Raw genomic sequence first — 13,173 nt, forward strand, 5'->3', positions numbered from 1 at the left:
TCCAACGAATGATGGGCTCTTTGCTTCAGGGGTTCAAGTCAGTCACATTCACACGACGTAAGTCGTGGCTTCAGGCGTAGAGGCTTGCGTAGACAAAGTGCCGCCAGCAGGCGCCGAAGTTGCATTGGCGGCGTTGCCACCACTGCGACGCTCCCTGGCGGGTACGGGGAACGTCCACCTCCACCAAATAATGTTACGTGTAGCTGATGCCGAAGGCTATTTACAATTTATATACACGGAAGCCAACAGAGGCCAAGATGGCAACCCTATATCAAGCAAAACAGATCGTATTCCTCCTCTTCAGTCCAGCCACACTGTGGCGGCTGTTCCCTATCAATATCATGCTATGATGAGTTTTATTCCCGCTTGGCATGATGTGCATATCTGTCCTGATGCGCGCGCTCTAGCTTTAGCTTGCAAGTGATGCACACTGTGCGGTAGTTCCCAGTCTGACATCTGCTTTCTCGACTTGGCTTGACGACGTACGTACTTCATGTGTCCTTTAATGTCAGCGAAGGGCAATAGTTCTGCTTCTTCTTGCCCGGTATGGTGTCATCTCTCTCTAACCACACATGCAGCAATTGCAGCGTCGATCGATTTGGCAGGTAAAAAGAATATTTCTGAGAAGAGTTGCTCAGATTTTTGTGCGGTTACGCTGGGAAATTTCTGGACAATTTTGATTTTGACAGCCTTTGTTAATATCGCCGTGTTTATTTTCCTCATGTGTGTTCCGATCGGGTGCGTGCTTCTATTATTCCAATATTTGTCAGCGTTAGGTCGGACCCCGCCGTTTAAAAATACGTCTAATAACATGCATAGTCAAAATATTAAGAGATCCCGAAGCAGCAGGAGCTTGATGTGGAGGAGTTGGTGTAAAATACTAGATGAAAAACAGCGCAAAAGAGACGAAGACGAAAAGAAGATGGGTACAACGAACAGGCCCTGTCATATCTGTTTTGCCGACATCAGCTTATGTCACCGCGGCTAGGTACAGAAATTTGTCTATATCGCACAATTCCACAAAATCTATTTTAACATCGTCGTCTGAATTTCATCATCTCTGCTTCCCACGGCATAATAATTGGTTTACTTAAAGACATTTGGAAGTTTCCATTGCAAAATTGAGATTCCGTACACCGCCTCTAAATTTTTACTTAAACACGTCTGGTCACGCTGTGTCCCCTTTAGGTTCTTTTTGCAATGAATCCGAATCCATAGAGCAATTTTTCCTCTCGTGCCGCCAAATTTAAAGAGAAAGAAAACTCTTACAAATTTCATTTCGAAAACTGTGCCTATTAATAACCTCACCGACTATTCTCTCCTTTAGCGCGACTTCACTGGGACACAGCCACAGGGATGCTTCTCTTGCAGTGTACAATTTTATTAGAGATACAAAAGAGTACCTTGCTGAATTTCTAGGATTATTCCTATTATTTCATTTATTTATGAGAAAATGATTTTATCTCAAAATTCTTAAAAGTATTTTTCTAACGACTGCTATGCAGATTTAGTTTTTGTTAACTTTCTCGTAAACATAGTTGAAACCACCTGCGTCTTGGCCAAACCCCTGTGGTGCGTATGAGCCATAGTTTGGGAGACAAGACAAGACGGGCGCTAACTTGCAACTAGTATTTTTTTATGTAAACACAGGTTTATATACATGAAAAACGAATTTCACCACCATGACGTCATACAATGTAGTTGTAAGTTGGCGTCCGTCCGTTGTACCTGTCTTCTTTTCGTCTTGGTCTTTTTTGCGCTGTTTTTTATTCAAGTAATAAGACAAGCATGCTTTGCTACACAAATGGGCTAACCACAAAGGAACACTTGGTCTTGAATATTTATTAGGTGCATTTCTCAAATCCAGAAACGTCTACATGAAAATCCAGCGTGTGAATAAAATTGACTATGATATCTGTATAAGATTGCCAGGAACGTCGGTAGTGCTGGTTATTACCTCGGCCCTGAGTTGCCTCAGCAGGTCTTGTGTTAGTCATCCGGAAGTTCACGTTCCCGGGGCCTTTAAATAGGCAGACCACCTATGTGATTCGTCTATACAGTTGCGAAGCCGTAGACGTGGTAGCTGTACTCGCAGGGAATGTTCAGGTCTACCTCCTCCATTTTAACGTCAGTGAAGCCAGCTTCCAAGACAAGGCGCCCACTGTCTCGGTTCATGTAGCAGCCACCGGTGAAGTACATGACCATTGGGGCCAGGACGTCCTGGAGGGACCTAGCGAACGTACCTTTAGGGTGACCAACGTGCTCGGCGAAAAGGAGACGGCCTCCCTGCGCGTCAAAAGTGCCCTTACGTAAGAATATTTCAAATAGTAAAAAAAAATGGTGCGCAAACAAGTCATTGGGAAATACATTTTCTGTCTATAGGGAAAGCCTGCTACTTTAATCATTGTTTCGTGTCTTCAATGCGAGCACGTTGAGCTATACATAGCGCAGTAAGTGTGAGATCCATCCATGGTACTCAAGTTCTTACCCATTTCTGTGCACTTCTCTAAACCATCCATCTAAACCATCCAACCAAACAGCTTAATTGATATTTATATTTAATATAGGTGAACTTGAAGACAAGACAATGACCGACGGCACAATCAAGGAAATGCTTTACGGCAGTCTACTTTTGTTCATGGGAACAGCGAAGATATAATGATGAGATTTAGAACGAAAGCAATATTTTGAAACTCCCGTACTAGCTCGCATAATGTTCAAATTAAGCAGTGTTATGGAAGCGCTTAATGGGTTGTTAGCTATGCTATGTTAGTTTAGGTTAGATTAGGTTAAGCTAGGTTAGGGGATTTCACAGCCGTAGTTGCTTTGAGATTCGATGCTAACCAGTTTCAACGACGGCACACAGACTTTCTTCGCTGCAGTGCAAACGTTTGTGCTATCTTAACCGCATAATAATTTCATTAAAGAAACACTTGGCAATATTGTTACGCCGTGAAAAAACTCCATGCAAGCGGATATGCATACATAAGTATATTTGCACACAGATACGCTGCACTTGTTAAAAGGCGACAACCCACTCTAGTTCCAAATCATTGTCGTCCTTTAATTAGACACCACGGCTCCTTCATCCACAAAGGTCCTAGTTCGCGTAGCAATATTCATTGTACATATCTTCCATAGCTTTCTGCTCGAAGGCACTGCTAACTTTTGTTTTCCACTGCCACTATTTGACAATTAAAACCTGAGTGTGCGTCATAACAATTGAATAAACTCGATATTTTTACGGGTGACCCAAATTGAGCAAGTATTTCATCGGTTTATTGCGACTCAAACTGAGGGTTCTGCAGTGTTTCCTAATAATTATTGGCCACGCAGGTTTTCAAGTTATAATGCCTACCTTTCTGAGCGCACGCTTGCACTCGCTTAGAAGTTTCTTGCCGTCCTTCGCTGTGCACAAGACGTACGTGAGAACGACTGCGTCGAAGTGGCCGTCCGGTACCATGTACATGTCCTCGCCGTATCCTCGAATTGTGCGCACTAACTGCACCTAGGGAAAAAATGAACCAGCGTTGTTTAGAAGAGAGAACACGCTTCCTGCAGAAACTCGTGGGTGTTTAGGTGTTTAATGAAACAAAAATGAAATGGTTAATAAATATTATAGCAAGGTCACCTAACGGCACTTTAAGCGTTCGTGGAATACCCCAGCCACGCCAAAGTAAAGGAGGTCAATGAACAAGCTCGAAGTCTTGCGTATTAGGCGCTGTGTGACGTGTGAGAGGTGAACGGCGCGAATATAAGTCGGGGGGAAGATTGTTGGTGAAAATTGGGTAAATGAAGCAAGGTAACTTTAATAAGCATCATATACAATAAATATTGAGTTATTTGTACGAACCAGAGATCCTAAGCCTAGTGAACCGGCGAATTCAAAGAGTAGAAAAGAGCTTGCTGGGAGTGCTACAACACCCCTTCAATAGCGGTTATGGAAACTCCATTCCTTCAAATGGAAATCAGTGCAAAGAGTGCGTGAGTTTTCGGTAATTCCACGCCTAGGCTGATTCTACTTTCCTAGTATGGCTGAATAACACTATTCGCCATATTTATGCGAGTATAAGGAGATAAAATATTCGAAAATTTAGGATGAAGCAGGCAAACGTTTTTGCAATTCAGTAAGAGGGCAAAGCGCTGCCCTTAATTGTAATTATTAAAATAAATATTGCGCGACCGTTACATTACCCCCTCAGTGAGGCTACTTCGTCGGCCTCGGCAAGAAACTTCCCATCCCCTTGCCTAGCCAATTAGTGGCCAGGTAGGTAGGTAGGTAAGCCGAAAAAAATCAAACGTGTCGTTTTTCGATGTGTCGACAGACGTGACATTTCATCATTGAAAGCAAATAACATGAATATAGACTTCAGGAAATAATTAAATATTTCTTAGCATGGAAATTTCTTTGCTAGAGAACGTGGAGGGTTTCTTTGTTTCCACGGGAACGTGTTTATTACCGATAGATGATAAAATTACAATTAATTTTAATTTGTTTCAAATTTGCCTGTCCGCACGGTGATTTAGTTTGAAATCATCCTGTTTAAAACTTGTTTTGGTAATATACTACGGAGTTTTAAGTGACCGGCATGCAATTGAATCCATATGCTGTGAGCGTGCAAACTGTCGTCTCCGTTCAATTGATACGAATAGTAGAGGCGCACATCTTTTGCTGAAGGCATCGTGTTCGCGACATGTGTGCTAAATGGCTTAACGACGCTCCACAGGCTTTGGCATTGATGAGAGGCTGTTGCGTTCCCTGTAGACAGGCTCCGCGGAACGTGTAGATGGCAAATGAGTGAGCACCTGGCTAGGAGCCTGTTGTAAATAACGCATCATGGCCTCATCGTATCGGTGCCTAATTCAGTAGAAAAATAAAAACAGGTTTAGAACACGTTCCGAATGAAATCGTTAAGTCCTTATGTGTCCTTAAAAGCGTGAGATGACCATCTCTTCCGCAGTGCGTGTAAGAGTTTAACATTATGCAGAAAAAAATTCCGTGAATAGGTGAACCCATGCCACTGGTTTAAGTTTACTGACGATGTTGTAGAAAAAAATATTTTACCGTGAACTTGAATATAGCAATTATTATACGGGGTATTTCTCTCCTCGCTCGAACATCATGACCCCAGAGTGCAACTAATACTGGAGACATTGCTCTACCAGGTAATTACATTCAGTTTTAACGCGATCGCTTTAAGGGCGCTGTGTCGATGAAAATCCGGTGACGGCGTTGGCGTCCTGTAAGCAAAAAAAGAATATTCTATACGGCACTAAATACTTCTTCTACCACTAAAGTTGCTCACACTTTGTCGCACATTCTTCACAAGTTATTCATCGGAATTTTGAAAATAACTGCCCATAAAAAAATGCCACCAAACAAAACACTGACAGCGCATGCCTTTTATGTTAAATCTTCTCGGGCTGAAATTTTAAAAGTGCGAATCAAAAACGGAAGATCGGCCCACGCAAGAGGCCGCGTTTCTACCAGAAAGCTCGCTTTCCGACATAGCGCTCGCCGCCAGCGTTTGCCGGTAAATATTACGGTTACATAAGCTGCAGTTGCCGGGAAGCTTGAAAATCATTCAGGGATCTTTGAATTCTATCACGTTCCACTCTGAAAAGCAAAGCTTAAGTGACCTCCAATTTTTTTGTACACTGGTTAGGTTTAACTTTTGGTTGGTCATTCAACCTTACAAATATGGCAGACCCGACCTATCATGCATGTGACGCTCCGCACACCCGTAGCACATTAACAATTGGCTAAAATTGCTTTCTGTTAATTAGCCGAGTTTCACCATTATTCAGTTTTTTTTAAATACACTCCCCTGATGTCATCGGTGATGATCGTACTTGTTCAATTTGTAGCCATCGGCTCAACGGTGGGGATCTTGGTAGTGAAATTAAGTTGCTGCGAAAAACTATTCATGTAACCGTATGTAGATAATACTTGGGGTTCGTAGTTCTTTTGAACTTCTTTATTCTGTTGTTCATCGACATAACAATGAGGGTGATGATTTCTATTTTCATCCTCTTCATTCAATCTCTTTATTATGACTTCTATATCTACGTTGCACAGTTCCCCTATATGCCTATAACGTCCCCGGCTCTATCGATTTCTTTCCTGCCTTTTTTTCCCACCAATGCTCTAAACATGTCGTGTTTATCTCGATAGCGGACCACTTAGAGCTGCTATGTGCTTTGAATGCCAACTGGTTTTTGCTGGGTGAATTTCATGGCGTTTAGTAGAATGTGCTGAGTCAACTCCGGCGCTTTCCTGAAGCAGACAAACGCCTCCACCTGTTGCGAATAATTGCTCCTGTATAATTTTGTTCTCAGGCAGCTAGCTCGGGCCTCAAATAGCAAGTCCATGCCCTTTGTGTTAATGCACAGATTTTCTCCCCTGATTTCTTCGTAGCCGTATTTGTAAATCTCCATAGTGTGTTCATGACCTCTACTTGAGGCATTCGAACTAGTGCCATGAGATTTAAATATAAAGGCAACGAAAGCACAAGGCCAATTATTTGTTACTTCATTTTATATAGAAATTGTAAAGAAAAGGCAAACGAGTGCGGATATGAACCTAATTTGCCGCCGTGCGAAGTTGATACCGCATCTTCCGCTTTACGCAAGCCATGCTCTACCGACTGAGACACGACGGCAACTGTCCCTTACTTCAGGCCCTTAGGTTCACGTACGACAGAGCGCCTGCGCTTGAAAGCAGGCCCCACATGCGCCGCCGTAGCCACGAGTAGAGCTCGCGAGCGCTCTCAGGGCGGAATCTACAACAGATACACCGATACCCGAGGACGTAGACGGGAGCACCACCGTGGTCATAGCTCCACCGGTACAGAAATCCACGCTTAATGCGCGAAATTCGGGCTCGGATTCCATTTGCGGCAAGTTGTCTTTCTGTCCATTTTTCGATTTTCCTTATTCTGTCCGTGTTTCAATGAAACGGACAGTTACTCCACGCTACGTTCTTTTCTTCGCTGCTTTCGTTGTTTGTTGGCTGCGTCCGACTGTGACTAAGGAACAATCTTGCCCTTCCTTCCCGTTGCTCTCGTCAAATGTTAAAATTGGAGTAAAATTGGAGCAGGTGTGTGTAAACTGTTTGTGGTGGCAACTTTAGTACCTCTTGCATCACGAAAAAAATTATCTGCAACCGCACGCTCTAAGAAATCAAGAAAAAAGTTCAGGCGATGTTAACTGACTACTTCTGCGTGGAAGGCTCCCGAGCTTGGAAAGCCAACTCTCAACAATATAGATAGGTAACGTATCTTGCTGAATAAGCTTCTGCATAGGCAAAGTATGATGGTTCCTTTCTGCAATCAGCATACCTTCTCAACGTAGCTAGCTAAGCACACGCGCTAATGACTCAACGGATTACGCATGAAATGCAACAAAATAAATGTCTTACTTTCTTGTTGGCAGCCAGGTTCTTCTGAAATTCTTCCTCGAAGCTGACATTTGGCTCCAGTCTCCAGTACTCAATGCTCCGGTGTATGTAAGGCATGTTTGGTCCGTAGGCAGCTCCTACTTCGAGCACACGCACCGCGCCGCGTGCTTTTAGAGCAGCGTCGTGTGATACAATATCATCAAGTCCGGTCATCAGGACGCGTCGCACAGAGCCGTAGTCGTCGTGCCACAGGCGTTGCATCAACAGGTATATGAAGGCGAAGTATATTTCTCGCACGCGGTTGCTAATTGCAAGTGCCGGAAAAATCAATATTCCAAAGAATCCGATCAAGCAAAAGGATGCGTGACCCGCAAAGATGCGCAGCCAGTCGAACAAGGAGACTCTCTCTCCAGAGGTCAAGCGTAAGGGTGTTGCTGAATGCGACTCGCATTTTGTCCTTGTTTCTGATGACAAAGTCGTTGAAGTTATGGTACTAACTCTCGACATTTTAAGTCTTCCCTTTTGTGCTCCTGGCTTCTGAAAGCGTACTTCTTTAGACTATCGCTTTCGTCACTGACGACATAGGCATCAGATCTTGTCCAGGCGACTTGATTGTCGTTGTGAACTTGATTGTTGAGGGCCGTGCTGCAAATGTTGTATTAGCACTTGCTCAGGTGTTCAGACAGCTTCAGTTCCAGTGTATCTGAAAGCACCGCATACTTACCAAGAAAGCGTATCTCGGAAGAACGTCGCCCTGAAGCAGAAAAACAAAATGCGAGCAGAGAAATTAGTGAAAGGTGGGGTAGGTGTTTTCTAGACAACACAATAATCACATAATTTACTCAGAGCTGGCAGGAAATCTGCGTCCTACATCAGCACACAGCAAACAAATGAACGACTTCAACCGTTACATTTGTGTTCATAAACATCTGTGCGATAAAAAAGAATGTAAGGTGTTTTCGTTTCTTTCGGAAATGATTTTTAAAAATTTCGCTGCCCGCTTTCCCGTTAGGGTGCGTATGGAATGGTTCCTCTTTCCTTACAACTGATGTAGTATACCATTATAATAACCGTCATTATGATGATCTACCTAATTGCAAAGTTATCTTTTGTAAGTAATGAGTTGGGAATGTACTGGGCTTGTACGAACACACTTTGACTGCAAGGTTTCTACCAAAACCACCCCATGTTTAGCCGCCTCTCGCACACCCTCGCGTCTTCATTTTATTCGCCACCACTAGATTGGGTATATAATTCGTTATGTTTTTTATAAAGGTTAATTTTTATTAACCTTAGGTTTATGGCCTAAGTCTGAAGTGAGCGCCCATTGTCGGAGGCTCGTGTGCGTCCGCATTTGACGGGCGAATGCCGCTGTCTTCTAAAGTTGTACCCGACTATAAAAACGTCCTTGATGACGGCATGGCCCGAAGGCCTGTTTGAGGAGGGGGTGCGGAAAAGCGTGCTGGTAAATTTTTAAACGTCGTTTCCGAAAGAAACGGAAACAGCTTACATTCTCTTTTATCGCACAGCTGTTTATGAAGACAAATCTCTTCACAACAGGGAGTCTAAACAGGCCTCCCGTATTTAGGAGAGAAGTATGTAGCTCAGCAAATTCTGCACAGTAGTTTTTCTCTCGCTTGCCGACCTTGATTTATGCGGGATGACAGGATCAAATAATTGCTATAGTCACACAATTGTAAACAAAGTATGTCATGTGCCCATGGGCACACCGTTTCGATGGCAGACACAGCAGCTAATTGTCGGTTTGTTCAATTCACCAGCACATCTGTGTCTCTTCCACTTTTTGGTTGTGTTAAGTATTAAGAAGACACCCAAAGAAATTGTGCTTAGCATCACCTCATGTTTCCTAGTAAAGCCACGACAGACAATCACAGAGCAGCGCAATTAGGGCACACATCTGAAACAAAAGTAGTTCATTGCATCGTTGTTCTACTTACTTTTTTTTATAAAATCCGTTTGTATGCATTGAAGCGCGAAAAATGTGGAACACCAATGCATTTTGTGGCCAACTTCGGGAAAGCTTATCTCAAGACTGGTAGTACACTCAAAATTCCTTTCAATTGGATACGACTTGCAAACTCATAGCGACATTTGTCGTAATGTGTCGGAAAGTAATTAGTTCAGAAATAAATAGCTGTTTCTGAACTACTTCATTCATTTAAATTTCTTGTGCCAAAAGGGTCCTCTTCTTATATCGCTCGAGAAGTAGAGTCTCGCACCATGTCACGGGAACTTTTAAAAATTCTGCGAACGAACAAAAAACATATACAATACTAACATATACGCCGACTCCATTTCAACTTCCGGATTCATTTGAAGTGAACACAGCATTAAATAACTGCGAATTTACTTATTAGTTTCATTTCAAATTCAAATTCAAGCTTACTCGGGTAGAAGAACAATAGCAGGCGTATACATAAATACTTTAAACACAGCTGCGAAGTGCTTCTATACTAATTTGTACGGGCAGAACTAGGGATAACGTGCACTTAAAGGTTCTCAGACATGTTTTTTCACGTAATCCAAAACAATACTTTACGTGCTGCAAGTCATGTTACAACTCAATGGAGTTTACTGCTTCTATATAGTCTTCGCACCGACAGAAAGCACGCGTTCCGACAAAAGCATGAAAATGTCTTTCTAAGGTGTTCCACGGGGGTCATGTGATCCCGTTATAATGCCGGAATTATTACATCGGCCAGACTGAGCGTTGTTCGAACAGCCGCCTAAGGGAAATGCTCAAAATGAAAACAAAAGAAATTTGACGAGTTTGCGTATGTTGTTGCACATGTATTTTCATGCTGGTTCTCGACATAATTTGGGGAGGCCCATATTTTTGGCAGAGCCTTAAAAAGAACGGCAACTTTGAATATTGAATAATTTTTTTCTAAATAAGAACAAGACCCATTGCGTCAGCGAGCCCTCACTTTTCTTGTTTTTATCCGGTGGTCAGATTCTTAGAGCCCTAGGCACAAATTCACAAAACCATCCTACGCTAAGACTGTTCGTAAGAGAAAATTCGAGCCAATCCTGATGCTGGACATATTATTACCGAAGTTGACCGACCAATGGCAAGGAGCCCTTACGTACGATGAAGAGCTTTGTGAATTCGGGCACTGATTACGATGAGAAGGTGGCTCGATTGATTGCATGTAGACAAGTATGAGAAAAGTTCACGTATAAGCACCTTGCTATGTTTATGAATACGTTATGCCATACCAAATGCTGTGGGAAAAAGAAAGCCCAATAAAAGCCGATCATATCTTCAAAACTGAGCATAGCTAGACATTTGGAACCCTACAATACACACTGTCGCGAGAGAACAAAGACGAGCAGCGATGTTCCTAGGAGACGCCGGTCTGAAAATAGAGCTTGCCGCGGCCACGTGATCAAATTAGGTAGCGTCCAATATGGAAACCATGCGAACCAGCAAACATAGTGAGAGACCGATGTTTTCTTGGTAAAGCAACGGAACTCGCGCGTAGACTGTCCGCAATAAAAAAAAATGCTTGCTTTGGACACATCTGACGTCTGCATCAATGGGCAAGAAAAGTGACCAGTAACTTTGGATACTCATTGTGGTTATACGCAGAGATATACCACCCCGAAAATGCAGTCTTTCAGGGTTATTTTTACGCTGTGAAACAGGGGCAGTTGCGGCATATCGACGTGACTGCCATTAAAATTTAAATATATTTATTGTTATATTATTAATTCACTGTGATTCCATTCATATACCACCGTGCGTATACTGCGCCATTTAAATGTTTAAAAATTTAAGTTTTGTTCAAAGATGTTCAGAAAGGAAAAAATTGGGATTCCGCTATAACACACGGCTGATATATGCTGAACAGGTACGTAGTAATTCAAGCTACACTCTATTCGACATTAATAATCACACGAAAAATCCTTAGCCCATACGATTACTACTTGTCGTTTGACGAAGAATGATCTTTGATAAGGAATATATAACTTTGTCGCTCAACTAAATTGGGCCAAGCATTGTGTGCCTTATACGTTCCGTTTTACCGTTATTTTTTACCTACCCTGGCTGTGTTAAAAAATATTATAATACAATAATAGTTTAGTTATATCAGTATTTATTATTACTTTTACTTTATCAAGATATATATTTTCCTATAGGCACTATGGGCTATTTTGCTGGTGGATTTATCCAGCTAAAAAAAAAGATCAGCACAGACAGCATTGCTTACCGACGGAAGTCGTAATGGTACTAACGCTGCGGATCCCGAAGCGTAACTGCGCGCCCGAATAGTGTGCTAACCGCTCAGCTACCTCAGATATATACTGAGCGAGAGTTTGACGCCAGAATTGTGTACTGTGTGAGCGAGAAAGCTTCACAGAAAGCAATAGATAAAGATGAACAAAATAAAAAGAAAACTTTGTTGGTGACTGTGGAAATATAGAGCCAACCGCTCACCTCAGGTGCAAGGAGGAGGCCGAAATTGTGCTCAGACTGGCGCGACTCGTTATGAAAGGGCGCGCACGTGCTCGACTGCAGAAAGCGAGAGTGCTAAAGGATACGAGACGCGTGGATTTCCACGCAGAGGCAGGTCGAGGTCAAGACGGCGCCTTTAGTGAGCTTGCGCAAGGAGTTGTGCTGGGGCGAAGAATTCGCCCAGCGGCTCGAAAAGCAGTGGTAAACAGTTGGTGTGCGCAGAGTTTCGCTTCTTATGGAATTCTATCTGCAGTTGTCAAGAAATAAAAGATTGCATTTAGGAGCGTGTTGAATATAAACAGTGTCAACCAAAGAAGGAAATAACACGACCAATACACTCAAAAATAACAGTTATTGAAGCTTCCTTAAACAGACGCCCAGGCTTCACAAGCACACCCACACACACAAAGAAGCATGTAATACACCCCAACTAATCACATGTGTTGACAAACATGACAATAACCCCCCGAAAGAACTATCGCGATAGAAAAGGAGACTTCGCCAAAGCTAAATTAACGCATATACTCAATATAAAAAATTGTTTGCAGCACTGCAGAAGACACGAGGTGTACACGGGTAATATAATTGTGCGACGGAACATAGTTCCGGTATAATAGCCCTGTCACATGGGCAAACTTAGTGTCATTTTGAGAGACTGCACTAAACACCCATAGACAGCAGGCCTTCTCTGCTTTTTGACTCTGCTTTATGAAGTGATGCTATTGGACAGAAAATTACCATTGCCAAGCCCGGCGTGACGACAGCGTTGAGGTCAAAATCACCGCTGCGCCCTCGGGAGCATCCCCATTAGTTTCTATGGCAGTCGGGCAAGGTGGCATGCTGTCATCTATAGAAGTACACCGGCCTTGTGCTATTAAGAAGGCGTTGGCGCACTTCGCCACTATAGACTTATAGAGTCATTCGCAGGCTGTGATACCCGTGTCACACGGGCAAATTTAGTGATACTTCGAGCAAGTTCACTTCCGCTCACTAAGTATCACTTAGGCGGTGCGCTGCTACACGAGAAGAAGAAGTGTGCTTCGGAATTGATGACATTGGCAATGGGCGAATCAGCAGGCGCAACATATATTTCTTATTTTAAGCATGGCTTTCAACATAACGGTGTGTTATACGGAAAAAGAAGAATGAGAATAACTGTTTGTGCAAATAAAGGAGTTAATTGCAGCCGCAATATTATTATCGATCATCACGAGCCAGGATGAGAGAGCGTCGCTTCCGAGGCGAGCAGCGGAAGAATACCGGATTCTGTTGCAGATGGCACAACAATGGATCT

General features: G+C 42.9%; 1 protein-coding gene across 1 annotated transcript; it reads right to left on the reverse strand.

Moving 5' to 3' along the window:
- Window positions 1-1,529: 1,529 nt before the first annotated feature.
- On the reverse strand, window positions 1,530-11,725 carry LOC119462866 (thiol S-methyltransferase METTL7B). Its single transcript, XM_037724070.2, has 4 exons — window positions 11,635-11,725; window positions 7,421-8,153; window positions 3,359-3,508; window positions 1,530-2,286 (listed from the first exon to the last, which is right to left on the reverse strand). The coding sequence occupies exons 2-4, from the start codon at window positions 7,904-7,906 to the stop codon at window positions 2,053-2,055; spliced, it is 870 nt and encodes a 289-aa protein (XP_037579998.1). The 5' UTR covers window positions 7,907-8,153; window positions 11,635-11,725; the 3' UTR covers window positions 1,530-2,052.
- Between the last annotated feature and the right edge of the window lie 1,448 nt (window positions 11,726-13,173).

Source organism: Dermacentor silvarum, chromosome 8, assembly GCF_013339745.2.
Source record: "Dermacentor silvarum isolate Dsil-2018 chromosome 8, BIME_Dsil_1.4, whole genome shotgun sequence".
Lineage (NCBI taxonomy): Eukaryota > Metazoa > Arthropoda > Arachnida > Ixodida > Ixodidae > Dermacentor > Dermacentor silvarum.

Bases quoted from the DNA above. Each gene is read 5' to 3' on its own strand.
- LOC119462866 (XM_037724070.2), bottom strand. From the start codon at position 7,906: ATGTCGAGAGTTAGTACCATAACTTCAACGACTTTGTCATCAGAAACA. The intron at 3,509-7,420 runs GTAAGACATTTA...TTTTTTCCCTAG, and splicing joins ACCTGGCTGCCAACAAGAAA to GTGCAGTTAGTGCGCACAAT. The intron at 2,287-3,358 runs GTAGGCATTATA...TTTGACGCGCAG, and splicing joins GCAAGCGTGCGCTCAGAAAG to GGAGGCCGTCTCCTTTTCGC.